Source organism: Malus domestica, chromosome 01 (assembly GCF_042453785.1).
Source record: "Malus domestica chromosome 01, GDT2T_hap1".
Taxonomy (NCBI): domain Eukaryota; kingdom Viridiplantae; phylum Streptophyta; class Magnoliopsida; order Rosales; family Rosaceae; genus Malus; species Malus domestica.
In genome coordinates, this window is record NC_091661.1 from 18,759,785 (window position 1) to 18,782,215 (window position 22,431).

General features: G+C 39.3%; 2 protein-coding genes across 5 annotated transcripts; one reads left to right on the top strand and one right to left on the bottom strand.

The window, feature by feature from the left end:
• The first annotated feature begins 270 nt into the window (after positions 1 to 270).
• Positions 271 to 7,406, top strand: LOC103426336 (phospholipase A1 PLIP1, chloroplastic-like). Its single transcript, XM_070827006.1, has 4 exons — positions 271 to 344; positions 5,547 to 5,625; positions 5,848 to 6,549; positions 6,636 to 7,406. Exons 1-4 carry the CDS (start codon positions 271 to 273, stop codon positions 7,221 to 7,223), a joined length of 1,443 nt encoding a protein of 480 aa, XP_070683107.1. The 3' UTR covers positions 7,224 to 7,406.
• A 1,427-nt stretch (positions 7,407 to 8,833) lies between these two features.
• LOC103426328 (zinc finger CCCH domain-containing protein 1) lies at positions 8,834 to 11,249 on the bottom strand. 4 transcript variants are annotated; one of them, XM_029099316.2, is made up of 5 exons: positions 11,041 to 11,246; positions 10,833 to 10,915; positions 10,208 to 10,397; positions 9,314 to 10,122; positions 8,834 to 9,143 (listed from the first exon to the last, which is right to left on the bottom strand). In XM_029099316.2, exons 3-5 carry the CDS (start codon positions 10,242 to 10,244, stop codon positions 9,039 to 9,041), a joined length of 951 nt encoding a protein of 316 aa, XP_028955149.1. In that variant the 5' UTR covers positions 10,245 to 10,397; positions 10,833 to 10,915; positions 11,041 to 11,246; the 3' UTR covers positions 8,834 to 9,038. The 4 variants fall into 4 exon arrangements, with proteins under 4 accessions (XP_028955149.1, XP_028955150.1, XP_008362642.2 ...); XM_029099317.2 differs by having other exon boundaries at positions 10,208 to 10,400; XM_008364420.4 differs by lacking the exon at positions 10,833 to 10,915 and having other exon boundaries at positions 11,041 to 11,249.
• Positions 11,250 to 22,431: the final 11,182 nt, after the last annotated feature.

Sequence of the window (22,431 nt, forward strand, 5' to 3'; positions counted from 1 at the left end):
AGAATGGCTTCCCGAATGGATCCCTATCCAACACAATCTTGTGTCTGGCAAGAAGTTAGAGCCCAAGTAGAACCCAACAAAATGGGCTCAAGTCCAAATATTGAGGCCCAAAACAGGTAAAACCGACTTTGTTTTGGTGGTGAAATGGGCTTCTGTTAAACCTCGGTGGGCTTTACAAGGATGGAAAAATATATGGAGTGTCCACACGACGCGCCACTGGAATTTGGAGGGGAAACAGGGTGAAGCAGAGTATACCAACGGGTGGACGAAATGTGTAAGCTACCGGGACAGGGTGCTGCATGCAGCCGCACAGTTGTCCCTGCGACATACATTGTTCCTCAACGGTTTGTTTGTACGTGGGAGCTGGGACAAAACCTATCAAGAGGTTCTTTTAAAAGTGAAACCTATGTATTTTCTACCATCTTATATTTTGTATGTGCCCATATGCTAGTTACAATTATTAAAAGTAAATAATTTAATAAATAATAATTTAATTTAACATATTGGGTGGAGAATAAAATTTAAAAAAAAAATTAATATGTCACATAAGACCATCTCCAAAGGAGATGTCAAAAATGCCACATCGACGTATGACGGTAACAAATGACGTACTATTTACTCCAACCGAGATGTCAAATATGACATGGAAAATAAGACTAAGCTGACATGGACAAAGACATGTCAGATTTGAAGCTACCTTCAAATTTGATTTTTGCTATTTCTAAGGGCATTACACTTGCCCTGTCTTAAATGTTAGCATATTTAAGTTTTTATTTTTTATTTTTTTAAACCAATAACAACCCAACTTTTATTATTTTTGTTCACAAAAAACATAAATGCAACAATAAATTTTGACATACCGAGTGGAAGGAAAATATTAACAATATGTTAAATTGTCAAGTCAGCCATCAAATTTAAATTTGATGTTTTAAATTTAACAATTTGACATCTTCTTTGAAGATGGTCTAAGGTGACAGAGTTCGTAAAAAATCTCAAAGTCTGCTTAACATTTCTTTTTTTATGAAAATGAGTAACTTACCATCTTCTTATAGTCACAATGCTTCTCCCGAATCCGGATCCTCTTTGTGAGGATTCCAGGGATCTATGAATCGTGTCTGTTCATCGTACATCATGCGGTCAAAAATCATTTTAAATTTTATTTAAAATTGAACACAAACAATACCTAACGAAAACTGACCGCATGATGTACGATAAATGAATACAATTTACTGATACCCGGGATCTTCACAAAGAGGATCCGGATTCACTTCTCCCAACTCCCAGGTGAAAAAGGAATCTATGGGTCTAAATTGACAAAAATACCCCTAATTACTAAACACATTGTTCTTGTTTTCTTGGCTTTCACAATTTTTGTTTTTTTTAAAAAAAACAGAAAAATATGGTAGACAATGTCATAGTTTGTTTCATATTTTCTGATCACATTTTAGACTTTTCGTATAAAAGAGACAAGAAATTGATTATAACTTATGTGCATTTTGTAGGGGCTTTGCATTAGTGTAGATTTAAAAATGCATTTGTTTAGATAAGACGGAGCCATAACTTTGTCACAATGGAAGTACGATAAGCTTCAAACCTCACGACCTTCAATTAACATGCCTAATTTCTTTGGGGCTATTTCGTTTTTTATTTTCACTTTAAAAAAAAATGTGAAATCTTGTTTGGTAATTATTTTTAATTTTTAACTTTCAAAAAACAAAAGAATTGAAAATTAAAAGTAGGTACCAAATAAGATTTCAATTTTTAGATTTCAAAAAGATAAAAACCAAAAATTAAAAACAAAAGACGAAATGATTATCAAGCGGTTCCTTAATCTTTTCCTTTAACTCGGATATTTCTTAAATGCATTATATCAAATATTTTAAGATATTAAATACTGTGGTCAAAACTGAACGTTCAACAAGATTAGTGAAAGCCGAGCCATTGAGGTGATCCGAACCGACCAGTTTTTTTTTTCAAATGGTCATTTATCACAGTGGTAGAAATAAGTGTTATCTTTGTACCATGACGATGGTTTGAACTCCGTCTGTTAACTAATCTAAAATTTAATTTAACAAATTTATCGTTTGACCCAAAAAAAAAAAAACCATAGCTTCGCTACTGTGTTTAGAAGTAAAACTTATTGAGAAAAAAGTTCTAGAAGAAACCCCAACTCTTAGAGGGAGCATGAACGAACATGAAAAAACAAAAAGAAACAAGGGTATTTTGGACCATAAAAAAGTTGGTTCGAAGGTGTCAGCTCCTGAATTCCACAATTCCACGTGAACAGATTCTTCATGGCTGTTTCTGTAACCCCCTAAACACATTAAAACCAGAACCTCCAATTATAGTAAAAGCCAGATCTTACTCCCTCTCTCTCTGCAGAAACATTAAGAACCCACAAGGAAGAACGAGTCCACATTCAAATTCAAAGGCAACATAAACAAATTTAGTCCCAAATACCCGATTATTTATAATATTGTCCCAGTCCAGATTCCGTTCTGATATACACTACTGCATTTCTTCACTGCAGAAAAATTTCAGGTATTTCCAGTTGGCTGGCTGAAAACATATGGCGATCCTCTTCCATTGTTAGAGCTTCTTTCAGTCCTCTATCTTCCTCACAATGTGGATGCTATGGAGGACATTTGAAGGCTAGGGTTAATTGTTTGAGGTAAATAATCTCTAATCTTTTCTGGGTTCTTCTACATTTTGTTAATTATAAGTGCATTGGCTTCATTCCTCCCCACATTTTTCAAGGAGAAGAACAAAAAAAAAAGGGAAATAACGCTTTTTCTTTTAGTACATAAAGACTTTTGGGAACCCTTTCTTTTTATTACATAAAGAGTGTTCGGTACCTTCGTTTTCTTTGTTTGGATTTTCCTCGGGTAGGATTTTTTCCGGCAAGGTTTTAACGGGGCCACTTTATCTTCGATTCTGTAATGTCTTTTCGAAGAGTGACGTTTTTCATTTTTCTTGACTTCTTGTTAAATTGGCTACTTCTGTTCGTTTTTGTTTAAACCAGAAACATATCTTTGAAAAATCGTTATATTTGAGATGATCAGATGTTTGTTAAGACCAAAAACTCTTGTTTTGTGAAGACATCATTTTAGTTAGTGTCAAGTCGTTTGTCTCACATCGATCGTTGATTAATCTGAGAAAGATTATGATGACTTTAGCTATAGTTCTAGTATTTTGTGATTTATTAACTAATTAGAGTTTTGAGTCTTTGAGCTTGTTTTTAATAACACTGTCTGCTCTAAGCTTCTGTTAATTAACTAATTAATTACGATAATATCTAGAGAAGAAAAGTAGTTAGAAGATATGTCCTAGAATTCCAAACGCAAAACAAAGATTTACAAGTTTGTTTTGGCTGAAGATGTTAAGGGGAAAAGTGATTAGAAAAATAATTTAGGTGCGATTCCTAAACGGATCAGAGCATGGCGGATGGTTTAAAGCTAGGGTTTGGTGATAATCTTGTCAATCGGGTAAGCCAAGGTAAAACCATTGAAATCAAAAGTACCAAAAACCGTTTTTGGTTCCAAGTACAAACTACAAAGACAGACATCATGGTTGTCATGGTTGTTATGCTTTGGTTTCATCTCGATAAAGTGAGGACACGTGAGATTTGCAGAACTTGCTAGATGTACAATGGTTTTGTTGGTTTTGAGGGGCTTAAGAAATGAGAAAGTAAAAGTTCGTTCATTTCATTTTTTTGTTATATTTTTTTGCTAGCTAGAGTCAGCTAAAAAATATATATATATAGGATAAACGAGGAATTAGGATAAATTAAGAATGAAGAAGAGCAGATGAAGAATGGTAAGAGAGTTATAGAAGAAAGCATGTACAATAAAAGACAATGAAAACGCAAAAAGTGGTTTTTTTTTTTTTTTACTTTTGATATTTTGTTTTTTTTTTCTTCGTTACTTTTATTCCTCTCTCTCTCTCGTCTCTTCATCTTTTTTTTTTGTCTCATATATTCCATCGTATTTCAAACATAAAAAAAAAAAAAAAAAAAAACGCAATGGTTGCCAAACAAACTTTAAATTTTTTGGATTTGAACAAAACAAACTGTTTATGTCGTGGCAAGAACTATAAAAATAATAGTAATAAAACCTATTTGACTATTTTGAATCTTGAAGTTAGCGTTTTATAGGAAAATTTGAAAATAAATGTAATCTCGAAATTAGTGTTTTATAGGGAATTTTAATCAGAATCTAAATTTTTGGGCATGTTAAAGACTGAATTTTAAAAGGAATTGGCTCCTCAATGGATGAGGAGGAGTTGATCCTCAAGATGCTTTGTAACATATTCACGGAACTTCGAATTTATGATCGTCAAGATGCTCGTTCGTTAACATTTTCTGAAATAATTTTTCGTTTTGTAGATACAAAAACAAGTGAAAAATGTGTTTGACAAATTGTTTTCCAAAAATAAATTCAGAAAACGAAAAATGCAGAAAATAATATTTAGCTTAAATTTTGTAGACCATCAAATTGATGTTTCTCTATTTTTCAAGAACAATTTTCAAAATAAGAGAAAAGAATACACACACACACACAATCAAATTGATGTTTCTCTATTTTTCAAGAACATTTTTCAAAATAATAGAAAAGAATACACACACACACACACACATTTAAAAAAATTATTTCATAAAAGATAAAATCATGTATGTCACCATCACTGTAGCCACACGACCACAACATTGTACACCGTCTCACCATCATCACCACCACCACCACCATCTTTGGCACTGCCACCTCCCACCACCATATCCTACACCGTCATCACCCTTGCCACCATGGCTACCACCACCTTCACTGTCTCACAATTTCCACAACCAACACTGTCGTCGCTGTCTCACCATGGCCACCACCACATGCACCTATGCTGCCACCACCACCACCACTAGATGATCCACCACCATCATTCCCGCCACCATGGCCGTCACCACCTCCATCATCTTATTGTTGCGACCACCAGCACGACCCTCCACCACCATCACCACATCTTCACCTCATTACCCTCACCATGGCCACCACCACCTCTGCCATCTCCACCCTATTACCCTCACTACTACCACCACTCCAACCATCATTGTTACCACCACCGCACCATTGCTACCATACACGAATTTATATTTATTTTGACATTTTAGTTATTATAGTGCCATACGAGTTTTCTATGTTTTTTTTTTTCAACAATCATTCTCAAATTAAACTATTGTATTCTCAAATCATAGAAAGAAAGAAAAAATTGTCGTTTTCGTTTTTATAAAACACTTCTTCAAAAATTGTTTTACAAGACGTTACCGGGCGTTATTTGCTCCAATGCAATCTCATTTTAGGCACAAAAAGTTGCATGGTTTTTCCCCGATATTATTGTCCCTAGGCATGTGGTTTGTACCTTAATTATATGCTTATCTGATCCAACTTATAATACATATGCTGCGTTCGATGTTTACAATAACATCATAGTTAAGATGCTAAACGTATACAATTTATGGATTTATTATGTTCCTTGAATTTCACTGTCTTTTTTGTCAGGATTAAAGCTACATTTTGTCTAATTAGCAAGTCAAATGACTTCAAAACCCTTACCATAAAATGCATTATTCGAATACTGGTAATTAGCCTTGTGCACAAAAACGTAATTCCGCAGTGTATCCGTTGTTAACGAGGAGTTTGAGCTGATTAGTGTGTGATTATAAAAGTCCATTACCATAAGCAGATTTGCTTTCAAGAACTCGGCCAAAAATAAAAAAAATTATGAGTTCTGAACCCTCAAAGCTTCTTATGCGATAGAGTTGCACATTGTTGGCTAACACGAAGTTTGAATATTTTCCAGGAAAAATCTTTCATTACTTGCGTTTTTGGTGCAATCATGCCATGCAGATGCAGTTCACTAGTTATTCCTACCTCTCCGGCTTCCGGCACGACGGTAGACGTTTTCAAAGAGCACAACGGTCTCCGCCGGTCAAACTCCAACCAAGACCTTTACCGTCGTGCTACTATGCGGAGGTCTTATTCGGACAACCATCTTTGTTACCGCAGCAGTCGTATCCACGCTGCTGCAACAGAACCAAAACTAAAGAACAGCCGTTCGGGGATTTTCTCGTTTCAGTTTTCGAGTTCCATTCTCCCAAACTCGGTGAGATCATTCTCGTTTGATCCGGACACGAGTAATCATAGGAGCATAAAGGCGAAGGACATGAGTAAGGAGACGTCTGGGGAGAGCGCCAGTGAGGAGGAGAGCAAAAGAGCCAATTGGGTGGAGAGACTAGTGGAAATCAGAAGTAAATGGAGGGATAGGCAGAAAAAGGACGATGCGGATGAAGACAGCGTCTGTGAAGCGGGTGAAAATGGTGATTGTGAATGTGGCAGAGATGAGGGTGGTTGTGCGGTGGATTATACTGCAGAAGACGATGGGGGAGAAACCAGTCCTGAAATTTTCCGGAGGTTTTTGGTTCGAGTTCCATGGTCTGATACCAAGCTGCTTTCCAAGCTATCCTTCTTGTGCAACTTGGCCTATGCGATGCCACAAATCAAGGTATGTGTTTGTTCAGCATAACGCACGAACCGAGTTTCGATATTTCAAGCACGATAAATAAATTCGTACTTCTAATTCATTTGCAGGAAAATTATATAAAGAGATATTATGGCCTACGATTAGTAACAACTTCACTAGAGAAGAAGGCCGAAGATGAAATCAAAGCAAAACTAGATGACGACTCTAATTGTGTACCTGTAGCTGCCGAAGTAGCTAGTGAATCCAGTTCGGAGAAAGCTGTAGAAGCTGGGCAGAAGCGTCCATGCCGTCCTGCTGTTGCTTATAATATTGCTGCCTCAGCTGCATCTTATGTGCGGTCACGCAATCAGGACAGCCTATCACTTGGGCCCAAATCGCAGCAGGAGGGTGATGGCGACAATTCACGAGAGGAAGGAGGGTACTCACCTCGAAGCTATAAGCCAGAGGTGGCAGTTTCCATGGCAGCGTCAACAATGACAGCAGTGGTTGCAGCAGGGGAAAAGGAGAAACAAGAAACAGCAAAGGACCTTCGGTCACTCCAGTCCTCACCTTGTGAATGGTTTGTCTGTGATGATGCCAGTACGTATACTCGATGTTTCGTGATTCAGGTAAACTTTTACCCCTTCATTCCTCTGGATCTGTGTTTGATAATAGCTCTCCAACAGTCTTTCAAATCCAAATGTGGGATTAAATAGACAGATTTCATGTGGCAAAATCATTCTGATTTCTGAAAGAAAGAGATACCGAAGAACATATTTGTAAATGCTTTGACATGCGAATTGTTCTTACCTGCAGGGTTCCGACTCCCTTGCATCCTGGCAGGCAAACCTGTTCTTCGAACCTACCAAATTCGAGGTAAGCATAGATGCAGATAACACCCTTACTACTGTCTCAGAAGGAAGGAAAATTATTAGTCATAACATCTTCATATTCTTGTACAGGGGACAGCTGTGCTTGTTCACAGAGGAATCTACGAAGCAGCGAAGGGAATGTACGAGCGATTTATTCCAGAAATAACTGAACACTTGAATAGACACGGTGAGCGAGCGAAGCTTCAGTTTACAGGCCACTCTCTTGGAGGAAGCCTTTCTCTCTTGGTCCACTTGATGCTGCTGAGTAGGAAGTGTGTAAAACCCTCTACTCTTCGGCCAGTTGTCACATTTGGCTCGCCATTTGTGTTCTGTGGAGGCCAGAAAGTACTCGACAGACTGGGAGTGGACGAGGGTCAAATCCATTCCGTGATGATGCATAGAGATATCGTCCCTAGAGCCTTCTCCTGCAACTACCCTAACTATGTGGCCACACTTCTCAAGCGTTTAAATTCATTTCGGTCACACCCTTGTCTAATAAAAAATGTAAGTATCACCATCATTAAATCATATACCGTCACAAATTATGGGTTACGGCTTTAAACTCATCTGCAACTTACCACTTTAACCTCAGAGAATATTATTCGTGCTCAGAAGGCTTTAGCTATGCAGTAAAATGTTATACGAAAACCTAGAACTTGATATCGATAACTTATCTACTGAACTTTTACTTAGGGCAAGTTTTCTAATTCATTTCTTATTGTGTGTGTTTCTTCTATGCAGAAAATATTATATTCTCCGATGGGCAAACTAATCATTCTCCAACCTGATGAGAATGAATCTCCTCCACACCCTCTACTTCCTCCGGGGAGTGCCCTCTATGCTTTGGACAAGACCCAACGTGGATTCTCTTCAAGTGTCCTTACGACTTTCTTGAACTCTCCCCATCCACTAGAAACCCTAAGTGATCCTACAGCTTATGGTTCAGACGGTACAATTCTACGAGACCATGACTCAAGCAACTATCTAAAGGCTGTGAATCAAGTCCTAAGGAAATACACAAGGACAGCTGTTCGGAAAGTGAGAAAAGAAAGGAATCTATTGTGGCCGCTACTTACTTCACCATCTCCACACTCCTGGAACCATGAAAGTAATCTGGAGAGCAGCGGGTTGGTAACCAAGGAGATACTCACAGGAGTTTAAAATCATTGTTTTGTGTGTGGGGGTTTCGACATGCATATAGAGGATGTTCATAAGAAAATAAGTAGAGGACTTAGTTCGTTCTCTCTGTTTCGTGTACATCTCTTACATCCTAACCGTCTCTGTATCTATGAACTCATCCTTGACTCACCCTGAATAAAATGTAAATTTTCCAGTCCCTGTGAAGAGTCATTTAAAAGGGTACTACAACTGGGAGTACAGAATTGTAATTTTCTTTAATACTAAACAAGGAGGAGTAAGTAAGCACAAGCATGAATTCCGACACAACCACCAAATCAAATAAAGCTGACTATTAATTCCGATAAGCAAAGGCGAGTAATAAAGTTTTCCACCAGCTTTGCCACAATTGTTATGCATTTCTAAATTTTATCATACAATGAAAAGTGAACTCTCACTTCAACACTTAACCAAAGGAGGTAGAGGCGAAGAACTAATGCTGCCACATGACTTCAAAGCAAAGAAGGCAATAAGTAGTAGCAGCTATTTACCCTCTGCAGCCATTCTTTTCCGTATCTCATGAGCTGTGTTGAATATGCCAAGTGTAGGCTTGTCGCAGACAAAGCATTTCTTGTTCTTCGAATGATGCTGTGAATGAAAAGCATATGGTTAGAAAATACTTGAAAGAAACACATGGAAACAGAAAGAGCCTGTTATACTTGATACACTTGATTCATAAATCAAAAACCATAACTGAATGTCGTAAAGTTACTGCAACAATGAGAATGCAGATGGACACGTTAAGAAAGAGAGGTCACCTTTAGTGCACAATGCTCACAGAAGTAATGATTGCACTTAGTTACTACAGGATCAACAAAAGGCTGCCTGCAGATGAAACATGCAAAGGGCAACCCAGCATCATCTTCGTCGTCGTCATCTTCCTCAGTCTCGTCGACATCATCCTCACCCATAGCTAGTTTTCTCTTCCTTGCTTTTTCTGCTTCATCCCACTCTTTTTCCATCTGCCAGCCTGACTTGTAGTCCCCACGATCGTGCATAAACTTGCAGGAATCTCCATACCCACAGTAACCAGTCTCTTTGTAATCCTTACAGATGTCTGGCTGATAATCAAATCTCGTGGATGTCCTGATGTGAGCAGAAGCCCTGAGAGGCCCATGTGCACCTCCTGCTTTCTCACTGGCCACTGTTAGCTCTCTTCGGAACCCAGCCTTGTAATCAGTATATCCATGGATCCCTTTATACAACTTTTCATTGCCAGTAGTTTTGCCCTTTCCCTTCAAAGCCTCCTCTGCCTGCTTGAGAACTCTCTCGCGAACTGCTCGTGCATCTCTGGAGAACTCAGTCTCAGTCTCCATAGTCGCTGTTGCTCTGCTATCATTTTCAACTTGGATTTCTTTTGAAGACTCAAACTCAAAGACTGCTCTGTCATCAGATACAGAGCTCTTGGAGGGTCCGGTAGAAAAAAACAGCTTGCCATCAGACTTTTGGGCCTTTCTTTGGTTTGATAAGGATGTCCCAGACTTTGAATCGTCCTCCTCCTCATCTTCATCAGTCCTTCGCTTTCTAATGTTCTGCCTCCTTGATGGCTTCCGGAAGAAGTTGCAAACTGTAAATGCAAAAAAACTATGAATAGTGTACATAGCATATGCAACGTAAGCATATAAACAAAACTCATCAAGAACAAAAAATACCTTCTCCAGGCTCTTTATTTTCACCCGAATCCGCCATGTAGACACAAGAAAAGAAATGCAGGCAACCAAAGCAAGTAGAACAAAGTACAGTTCCAAGGCCTAGGTCAATTGCCGCTACTTGAGCTTATTGGAGCCGAATGGCCGAACTAAGGATTTGAGAGGTAGCTCTGAATTCCTCGTTTTATGGCTGCTGCTGGAAAACAAAGTTCACTTTATAAATTAACCAAAAAACCTCCAGAAAATAGAGAAAAAATTATAAGTTCATACATGGAAATCAACCAACACTAATAAAAAATGGAAAACAAAGTTCAACTCAAAAGAAAGTGGATCAACCAATACAAAGTGAAAATTTAAACTTAATCGAAGAAAACAAGAAAGAAATTTGAAGGTTTCACAATTCATTGCATCATGTGGTTTCTCAATACTAAATCAGTAAACCCTAACCATTTTGGTGAAAAAGTCCTGCAAAATTACTGTTTCTTTCCTGGGAAACATATGAAAAAGAAGGGAAGACACATGAATCCTTGAGCCCATTCCAAACCAAAAATATATATGTATATTGAAGATCTGTGTATTGAGTGGCAAATATGTGCCGATTTCGTTTTTGGCATTTCCCAATACAGACCTGTTGAACATAGGATACTAAAGCTAATTGTTGAATACACATCAAGCTTGGCTTCTCTTTTAACTAATTGATCCTTTTCTTTCCTGCCAAAACCGAAAGGAGTTCATATAACCGGTTCATGCGCTTTATAAACACAGTCCCTAATCAAAATTTGAAACTTGATTAAACACTAAGAATTTGCTTCTGAATCGCATAACAAAGTTCAAACCTTTTGGGCGTGATGCTGCAGTCTCTGCCTGAAGCACCCAGAATTTGCTTTTGGAGCCCCCCACAGACAAGAAGGGGTTTGAAGAAGAAGAAGAGGAGGAGGACAAGAATGGACTATTTTGGTTACCATGGGCTTACTGGACTCCTAAGTTTTTTTTCTCGTATTTTTGGATAGGGCTTAGAAATTGGTATTTACACCCAAAACCCTGAAAACTTTTCCCAACTTCCTGATTGTACACTCTGCCTATTCCATCTTGGTCAACCAAAAGTAAATGAAATTACCACTTTAACCTCCACATTAAAATTGAGCAGAAATTAAAAATATAGGCAATTTAGTAATTACATGATTGCAAATTTTACTGTTTTTTAGTTGAGCATCACAGCCATGTAATGCTAACATATTTTATTTAAAATTTCTCTTCGTTCCTGTTTCTCTCTCTCCTCACCACTACTGACTTCTCTGCAGCACTCTCGCCAAAACATCCAAAAACCACCCTCCCACACTCCTCAAGCTCCCTTTGTTCCTGATTCTCTCTCATCAACTCTCATGGACTTCTCTTTGCAGCTCTCTCGCCAAAACCCTCTTCAACTGCCCACCTCTTCCCTCCCACGTTCTCCTCAACCGCAAGCATCATGATTTCACTTACCTCAAACTCCCACGTGTTGAAGAAACTTCAAAATTTTGTTCATACTTTTACCATTTTAGATGCCCAATTCGTTTTGATTTAAAAGAATTCATTACTGTTCCCACCCCTGCTTCTGCTGTTGTTGATCGCCATAAGTCAGCCGCTTCCGTTGGTTATGGGGGCCTCTCCTTCCTATGGTAGCACCAAGGTTGTTCAGAGTAATCATCATCATCACTCAATCTCAATGGCCTCCTTCCAAATTGCTGAGCCCAGGTTTAATTTTAATTCTCTTAATAGCTTTTGGAATTGGATCTTCAGTTTTATTAGTTTCATTGAGAGAAAGCATCCTTTCAATTGTTTAACTTACCAATTACATATTTGCAACAATTGCAAAGGAGTGTAGGAGGAAGTTCACCGACGGAGTACTAAGAGAATTACAAAGAAATAAATTTTGTAGTCATTCAATTAGCTTTAAAGAAGGTAGGTCATCATGCACGTACTATGTTTCTTCATTCCTGGTTTTGTGATGTGTTGTTTCACATTGAATACAGAAACCAATTGGGGTTTTCTTTGTAACTAAAGACAAGGCAAGTGACAAACTCATTGGAAAAAAAAGGGACATGGTTATTTTTGTTACTATGTTTGTCAATCTTAGTTGTATTTTCTCATTTTTGTTTACTGTATTTTCAATTTTAATAACTTATTTTTCAATCACTTTCATGGATATAGCATTATAATTGCAAGTCAATGCAATGAGTCCAACATCTACAGACCTTGGTGAAATACGTGCTAGGCAACGCAACAATTACCGAATCAGAATGCAAGCAATGAGTTCAGAGCAATGACAACAACATCTAGCACGCCGTCGTTTTAATTATCACCTCCAAAAATGACAACTGAATCAGCCACAATGTCGACACAAACTGCTACATCATCTAATAATGTAAGGCGGTCTGTTTATGAACATGGAGATTCAAGCCGAGGACCTCAAATGAGGCAGCTTGTTTATGTACGTGGAGAATCAAGCCGATGACCTCAAATGAGCCAATATGTATATGAAAATGGAGAATCACTTGAGATGAGACAACCTGTATATGAACATGGATAATCAGCTCGATCTCATAATAGCCATGTCCAACAAAGAAATGCCACAAATGCACAATAGAATTGTGCACAGAATTTTAGTGAATCTCATGGGTTTCAAAAGGTTCAATTACCGCCACCATAAACATGTTGGCACTGTGCAGCAAAACTCTTTCATCTTGAGTCTAAGAAGTTAAGTTGCTTGAATGGAAAGACTAACTTGCCCCTCATACCAGCACTTATCAAACTTCTTCAGTTATTCTCAGATGAAACATCACAAGGCATGCATTTCAGACAATATATTCGAACTTACAATCACGTCTTCTCTTTTACTTCAATGGGCGTAAATGTTGATGAACAATTTGCAAATGCTAGAAGTGGAGTGTGCACATTTAGAGCACAAGGTTCAATCTACCACCAAATTGGAAGCATTTTACCTACTGCAGGAACCAGACCAAAGTTTTTATAGATTTATATATACGATACTGAGCATGAAATTGACAACTACATACTGGAAAACAATGGCCTGAACAGACAAGTTGTAGAGAAAATAAAGCATGTCTTAGATCAGTACAATCCATTTGTGCATATGTTTCGCCACATTTCATATCGTCAAGATTTGAATACTTGCAAGCTTATAATCAGCGAGCAACCGTCAACTCATCACCAATATAGTCTTCCAACTATATCACAAGTTGTGGTTGTTTTCATAGATGGTGCCGACGGTGATGCAATTAAAGGAAGAGATATTGCTGTTCAAACTACTAGCGGACAACTTATGTTCAAGATGTTGCTGGGTATTATGACCCACTTCAATATCCTTTATTACTTCCTCATGGGAGTTATGGGTGGGACATAAATAGCCACAATGAAAATGGAACATCATGTACATGTAGAGACTTTTATGCATACATGTTACAGGTAATTCCACTTCAATATCCTTTTTTTATATAGCTTTTCTCTTTTTAAATTTGTTTATACAGTTTAAAATATTTGTAAGATATAGTAACAAATAACCATACATTATGTGATAAATACAGATTCGCCAAACAGGTTCGTCATTGATATTACATGGTGGTCAATTATTGCAACAATATATAGTTGACAATTATGTCAAGATTGAGGCACATAGACTTAGGTGACTGCAAAACAATCAACAAAATATTAGAGCAAAGTTATATCAAGGATTGCAAGACTCACTTGCATCGGGTGAATTTCATGTTGGTATGTACCAAATCCACACTTTCCAAGTTAATTTCTATTAGTTTACATTCCTAAAGAATTTTTATAAAAATGTATTTGAGATGTCATCTTTAACAACAAATAGGAAATGTGGGATGAACAACAATACTCCCCTCATCTTTTGGTGGAAGCCCTCGTGATATGCATCAACATTATCAAGATGCCATGGCATTGGTTCAAAAGTATGGAAAGCCAGATATATTTCTAACTATGACGTGTAATCCATCATGGGAGGAGATAACAAGTGAATTATTTCATTGCCAAACACCACAAGATAGGCCATACTTGCTAACTAGAATTTTCAGATCCAAATACGAACATCTGAAGAAAGATAATTACAACACTGGAGTTCTTGGTAAAACAATTGCTTATGTGCATGTAATTGAATTTCAAAAAATAGGTCTGCCACATTGTTACATGCTTATTATTCTTGAAGAGTCAAACAAGTTAAACACACCTGATGACTATGATCGCATTGTGATAGATGAAATTCTATACAAAGAAGAAGAACCTAAGTTATACTATATTGTCCTGAAACATATGATCCATGGACCGTGTAAGGCTTTTAATCCAAACTCTCCATGTATGAAAAATGGAAGCTGTAAAAAAAATCTTTCCTAAGTAGTTTTCTAAAGTCACAGTGCAAGGAAATGATTGTTACCCAGTGTACATGAGGCGCAATGATGGTAGATATGTTGCTTTCGAAACATTGAAGTAGAAATCGATAATAGGTGGGTTGTTCCATATAACCTATGGCTATTATTGAAGTATGATTGTCATATAAATGTTTAGGTCTGTAGCAGCATAAAGTGTGTCAAGTATCTGTATAAATGTGTACAAGGGACCTGATCGTGTTTCCTTTGAGGTGCGTTTGGGACAATCTTATGGTGAAATATCAAAGTACTTAGATACAAGATGGATTTGTGCTCCATAAGCTTTATGGAAATTTTTTTCATTTCCTATGAATCGTATATATCCTTTAGTAGAGCGGCTGCAAGTTCATCTTCCAAATAGACATCAAGTCAGATATTACAGTCACATCTCAATTATGGAAGTTTTGCCCAACACAAGCAACTCAAAGACGATGCTCACCGAATTTTTCTTTATCAACTACACTGATCCATTTGCAAGACTGGTTATATAGAGAATCCCCTAAACATTATAGATGGGTTGCCACTGCAAAAAAATGGCAAATTAAGGTTTCACAACAAAAGGTTATCGGACGAATTTATATAGTATGTTCATCTAAAGCTGAACAATTTTACTTACATACTCTATTAAATCATGTAAGAGGTCTCACGTCATTCGATCATCTTCTAACAGTTAATGGAGTTGCATTTCCAACTTTTAAGCAAACGGCTAAAAGGAAGGGTTGCTTGAGGATAACAATAACATTCACTAATGCCTCCTAGAAGCTGCAACAACTCACATGCCATTAGCTTTGCATAGGTTATTTGTCACAATATTAGTGTATTATGAGCCTATTGGAGTGCGTACTTTATGGGAGGAATTTCATTCATTTATGGGGCAAGACTACCCAACATCCAGCAGCTCAAATAATAGGGTTATCATCTGTTTGTACTATACTTAACCAATCCTAAAACTATTGAGCACCGGTTAACGTTATACCATCAAGGACCTAGAAGAGTTTCCCTCCAACCAGGAGGCCAATCACAATGCGCCACGTGTCGACATTAGAAACCAATCACAGCACGACACGTGTCAACATAAGAAGCCAATCACAACACGACACGTGTCAATGTCATAATAAAGCTAGAAACTCTTCTATAAAAGGAGATCATTCTCCCACAATATTTCTTCATGTCATTTGTACTAAATCATTCACTAGTACTCACTAAAAGAGAGCTTGAACATATGTACTTGTGTAAACCCTTCACAATTAATAAGAACTCCTCTACTTCGTGGACGTAGCCAATCTGGTGAATCACGTACATCTTGTGTTTGCTTCCTTGTCCCTATCCATTTACATACTTATCCATACTAGTGACCAGAGCAATCTAGCGAATGTCACAAACTTAACAATTTCTATTGTACCAAAGTCCTCACTGATTTTGTGCATCAACATTTGGCGCCGTCTATGGGAACGACACTTATTCCCACTCTTTTCAGCTTTGTTAAGCCGGTTTCCACCATTCGTACACTCTCTTTTAACCAGACATCCTTCTCCAACATGGGGAACGAAGGAAGCCACAACACGCAGAATGACACCCCTCTTACACTTGGTGTGAGGCAACGAAAGAAGAAAGGAAAGAGGGTTGCTCTTCAAGCTAAAGTCGATGAGTTAGAAGCTCAGAACAACAAGATATCAATGAAGAATGAGGTCTTCCAAGAGCAGTATGGGAAGCTCTTTGAGACGCTCCACAAAACTAGGCGTACTCAAACACGCGAGCTCGTTACCCCTGTGGACATCAACCATCATCTAGGTGCCCCCCAACACGGAGGGTCACCTTCCTTCGACATGGGTATCCCTGATGAGGAGTGAGCTAATCATCAAAACATTAATCAACATGAGACTTCTCTTAACCCAACTGCTTCGACCCGAAGCACAAGAAATGGAGGAAGACACCTCCTTACAGAAGGAGTGGAAGGATCGAAAGTCGTCTTTCACGACTGTCGAGATTTCCTAAAGCAACGTCGAGACAATCTCATCCATGTAAGCTCGAAGATCAATGACCCAAGGGTTTCTAAAAGACTCGATCCCCTCCCATGTCCCAGGTCGGCTACCAATTTGGGGAATGTGCAACAAGTCCTAGAGAAACACGAAGGTATAGGGGACTCAGAGATGTTTCGACAAACATACCTTGGAAGTCAGTACGGCGAGTCTAGGGAAAAATCACATGCTTTTGATCAAACCTTCATACTTCCAAGAGAAGATTGAGATTTACGAAAGAAAGCTCCAGTGGTACATGACTCCATTCAGGACCTTCTTATCTTACAGCTTCTTAAGGAAGTAAACAAGTTGAAGGCCGAACGACAAGCTGAGATACCTGATTGGAACCAACCTAGGCCTGGCTCTCTTACAAGGAGGATCATCGACACCCTCCTCCAAGCAAAGACAAAGCAGAAGCTTGGCTTGCAACTTTATACTGGAAAGGATGACCCGATTGAACACCTTACCCTTTTTGAGTCCACCATGGCATACCGGATGTACACCGACGAATATCGATGTCTTCTCTTCCCCTCTACCCTCTCTAGTGGATCTCTAAACTGGTATTGCCGTCTTCCACCTGAGATGGTAGACTCATTTGAGGAATTCAGGAAACTGTTTCTTTCTCAACACATTTTCCAAACCGATCGCTTGCACTCTGCGGATGACTTCTACACTACTTGCCAGAAGCCAGACGAGTCATTACGTATGTATGCTGGCCGCTTCAGCCATGAGTATTCCCGTTGTGCCGAAGCAGATGACAAGAGTGCCCTCAAAGCTTTCACGGTAGGCCTACGTGATTGTTTCTTTAAGTACACGATCAATGCCAACACTTGGAAGACTTACTCTGAGGTGATGGCCCAGACTTATAACCAGGCCTCCGCCAAAGCAAGGACATACCATGGGAAACCCCCCCACAGCCATCCCTTATCAGCAAGTAGGGAGTGGAAGCCAGACCCACCCAAATGAGAAAACCTCAACCTTCCAAACGGCAGCGGTGCCTCCTCTTGCCTTACTTAATACTTTGCCAAGTCAACAGACATATCAATCTCAGGGCAAAAGGAAAGATTTTCATCCTCAGCAGTCTCATTTTAGTAAAAGGAGTAAGGGACACTATTGCGATAACCAAGGGTATCGCTATGATAATGCCCGTCCCCAGGCAGTCAACACAGTGGGCCAAGCACGTGTCAGGATAGACCTTACCCCGAGGTATGAGACATACACACCTTTGAACGCCACATGTGTGGCCATTTACCCTAGCATAACACATCTGATACCGAAGCCGATGCCGATGTAGTCGGGTTACAAGCCCACGAAGAACACGGACACATTTTGCTGCTACCACGAGCATAACGGCCATGACGGTAAAAAATGTATCACCCTTCGTGATCATATTGAAGCTTTGACGCGTAAAGGAAAAATTGATCAATTCCTCATTCACCCTTCAAGGGATAACCGTAACCAACGCCAAATGAATGTGATATATTCCATAAGTGATGGCACACCCATATCTAAATCTTCCAACAGGGCCATGAAAAATAGTGAACAAGCTTTAAGGTCTGGCCACCAAGTGTTTCACGTGGAAGACATCAGGGGAGGCAAATATCAAAAGCCTAACTAGGATCCAATATGTTGCTACCCTGAGGAAGAAAGAGGTATCATCTACCCTCACAACGACCCATTGATCGTGGAAGCTCATATAGCCAACTTTGAAGCACGACGAATCCTGGTATACATGGGGGCTTCAGTCAATATCATGTTTGCTAAAGATTTCAAGGCACTTAATGTAGCTGAACACTTGCTCGATCGCTCGATTTCTCCTCAGATAAACTTCTCCGGTGATATCGTGCAACCTTTGGGGAGCATACACTTACCTTTCACCATTGGTACATGCCCTTACACAGCTACCATTACCACTAACTTCCTGGTGGTTGATTGCCCAACGACATACAATGTCATCTTGGGATGCATAGGCATTAATGATCTCAAGGTCATGGTATCCACACATATGTTGTTGATGAAATTTCCAACCCCCTATGGCAATGGTTACATTAGAAGAGATTAACTTAGTGCACGATCATGTTACAACACTTTGGTCAAGCAACAACACCTGCATGTGCCTAAGGAAACCCTTTCTATACATGACCAAGTCATAAAGACCAGCCCATACGAAGCCAACTTGGATCTTCACGGTGGCAACAGTCAACCCAACGATCCACAAGATGACTCTTTCACCCAGCAAGCACAACCCGCTTAAGAGTTGGAGAATGTCTCTATCTCAAAAGATTATCCGGATCGCATGGTGAAGATTGACACCACTTTGTCACCACACATTCGGTTGACATTGATATCTTTTTTGCAAAAGAACACCGAGGTCTTCGCCTGGTTATACGAAGACATGCCAGGCATCTATCCTGATATCATCTGTCATCACTTAAGTATTGACCCCAATACCAAGCCAGTGAGACAGAATTGAATATCTTATGATCCTGAACGGTACGAGGCAATAAAGGTAGAAGTTGAAAATCTCTTCGTCCGCGAAGTTAATTATCCAACGTGGGTAGCAAATGTTGTCCTTGTTAAGAAGAATATGACCAAAGAAAGTCTCATGCTCCAAAAGGTCTTGTGGAGAATGTGTGTCGATTACACCGACCTAAACAAAGGATGCTCGAATGATAACTTTCATCTTCCTCTCATAGACAGACTTATAGATTCTACGGCAGGGTGTGAACTCCTGAGCTTCATGGATGCTTACTCAAGATACAACCAAATCCTCATGAACCATCCGGACCAAGAACACACAGCCTTCACTACTGACAGGGGACTATATTGCTATAAAGTCATGCCATTCGACCTAAATAATGCAGGAGCGACTTATTAGAGACTGGTCAATTCAATGTTCGCCGAACAGATTGGGAAGAACATGGAATTTTACGCTGATGATATGCTAGTCAATAGCAAACATGTTGACCAACACATCACCAACCTATCTGAAACTTTCACCATTCTGAAGAGGTATCGAATGAGGTTGAACCCCAACAAATATGCCTTCGGCGTAGGCTTTGGCAAATTCTTAGGCTTCATGATAAGCCAACGAGGCATTGAGACTAATCCCGAGAAGATCAAAGCAATCCTCGACATAAAGGAACCGGAAACTTCAAAAGACATCCAGAGCCTTACTGGCAAGGTGGCAGCCTTAACTAGGTTCATCTCTAAGGCCACAAACAGATGTGCTCCTTTCTTCAAAGCACTTAAGGGAAGTAAAAAGTACATTACATGGACTGATGAAAATGCTGAGGCATTCAAGAACCTTAAAAAATACATGAGTAAAGCCCATCTGCTCTCCAAACCTGAGGTTGGTGACACTCTCATTATCTATCTGTCGGTATCGGCTTCAGCAGTAAGTTCCGTTCTTATTCGAAATGATGGTAATGTCGAATGGCCTATCTACTACGCTACAAGGCCTTACAAGATACGAAGACACGATACTTCAACATTGAGAAATTGGCTCTAGCATTGGTCATGTCTGCTCGAAAACTTCACCCTTACTTCCAAGCACACTCCATTATTGTGCTTACCAATCATCCTCTTCGACATATACTCCAAAGTCCTGACACTTTCGGGCGAATGATCAAATAGGCGATAGCATTAGGTGAGTTTGACATCTCCTACCAACCAAAGCCAGCTGAGAACGGCCAAGTAGTGGCAGACTTGATCGCTGACTTCACATATCTTGTTGACATTGTTTCTACACCTAAAGGAGTGGTTTCATTACCCTCGAAAGCTCAGAAAATATAACCAACAACCCTAACATGGAGTCTATATGTTGATGGCTCGTCCAACTAACAGGGTTGTGGAGCAGGACTAGTCCTTACGACCCCTGACAAAGTGGCGATGGAGTATGCTCTTCATTTCAAATTCAAGGCATCGAACAATGAGGCCGAATATGAAGCCCTCATAGCAGGTTTACGTTTGGCCAAACATCTTGGGGTTAAACGAATTGATATCTTCAGTGACTCTCAATTGGTGGTTAACCAGGTCACTAACAACTTTGACGCTAAGGATAACTCCATGGCAGCATATCTGACACAAACACAATTGTTGCTCAAGCACTTCCACTACCAGATCACCCAAATTCCTCGAGCGGCAAACAGTCATGCAGATGCTTTGGCTCGCCTCACCTTAACGGTGGAAGACAAGATTGGGAGAAAAATTCAGGTTGAATTGTTGGTAGCACCAAGCACCATGGCTGCGGAAGTGTACAACTTACAATAGGGGGATAGTTGGATTACCCCGATTTATAGATTCCTTGCTCATGGCACCCTTCCAACATGAAACAAAGTCTAAGTATATGTCAACAAGACTATACAAATAAATGAATAGTTTCACAGTGTATTCGTTTAATCATACATTCCAACACATTCATATATAAGCCAACTGTGCTTCAAAAGGGTTCAACATACTTTGTGTCATTTGACACTTGCTACGATGTGCCTCGACACCTTGCCCTTATTCTCACCAACCAGGTGATGAAATGTGAAGAAGGAACTCATCTTCATGCCACCAATCAGGTGATGAAATGTACAACCCGTATTCTCCTTCATGCCACTAACCAGGTGATGAAATGTACAACTTGTAGTCTCATTCATGCCACCAACCAGGTGATGAAATGTACAACCTGTACTCTAATATCATTTGGCAACTTGCCACTTATGCCACAAACTAGGTGATGAAATGTACAACCCGTACTCTCTTTCATGCCACCAACCAGATGTTGAAATGTACAACCCGTACTCTAATATCATTTGGCAACTTGCCATTCATGCCACCAACCATGTAATGAAATGTGATGAAAGGTGATGAAGGAACTCACCTTCGTACCACTAACCAAGTGATGAAAGTAACTCACCATTCGTTCCACCTACCAGAAGACGAGTGATACAACTTGTACATGTGAACTCCTACCATTCACAAATAATCAAAAACCCTCAAGCTTGACAACTCAACTAGGTGAGCACTTATGCCCAACAAGAGTTATAGTCACCAACAAAGTCTTATTGCAAGCCAACAACAACTTCAGTGCATGGCATACGAACATCAAACTATTCAGCCCTCTTGCATCTGCTTCAGACATTTCCCCTCTGTAATAATGCAAACACTACAACTCGTAGAAAGCTTCACATACTCTTGATCAAGACAGTGTGAAGCAAAACCAATTTATGGTTCCAACAAGAGCTTCATCAAAGGAGTTCAACCACAATTCTTAAAAGCTTCACACACTTTTAATCAAGATAATGTGAAGCAAAACCAATTTATGGTGCCAACAAGAGCTTCATCAATGAAGGGCAACCACAATTCTCAAAAGCTTCACACATTCTTGATCAAGACAGTGTAAAGCAAAACCAATTTATGGTGCCAACAAGAGCTTCATCAATGGAGGGCAACCACAATTCTCAAAAGCTTCACACACTTTTAATCAAGATAATGTGAAGCAAAACCAATTTATGGTGCCAACAAGAGCTTCATCAATGGAGGGCAACCACAATTCTCAAAAGCTTCACACACTCTTGATCAAGACAGTGTAAAGCAAAACCAATTTATAGTGCCAACAAGAGCTTCATCAATGGAGTTCAACCACAATTCTCAAAAGCTTCACACACTCTTAATCAAGATAGTGTGAAGCAAAACCAATTTATGGTGCCAACAAGAGCTTCATCAACGGAGGGCAACCACAATTCTCAAAAGCTTCACACACTCTTGATCAAGACAGTGT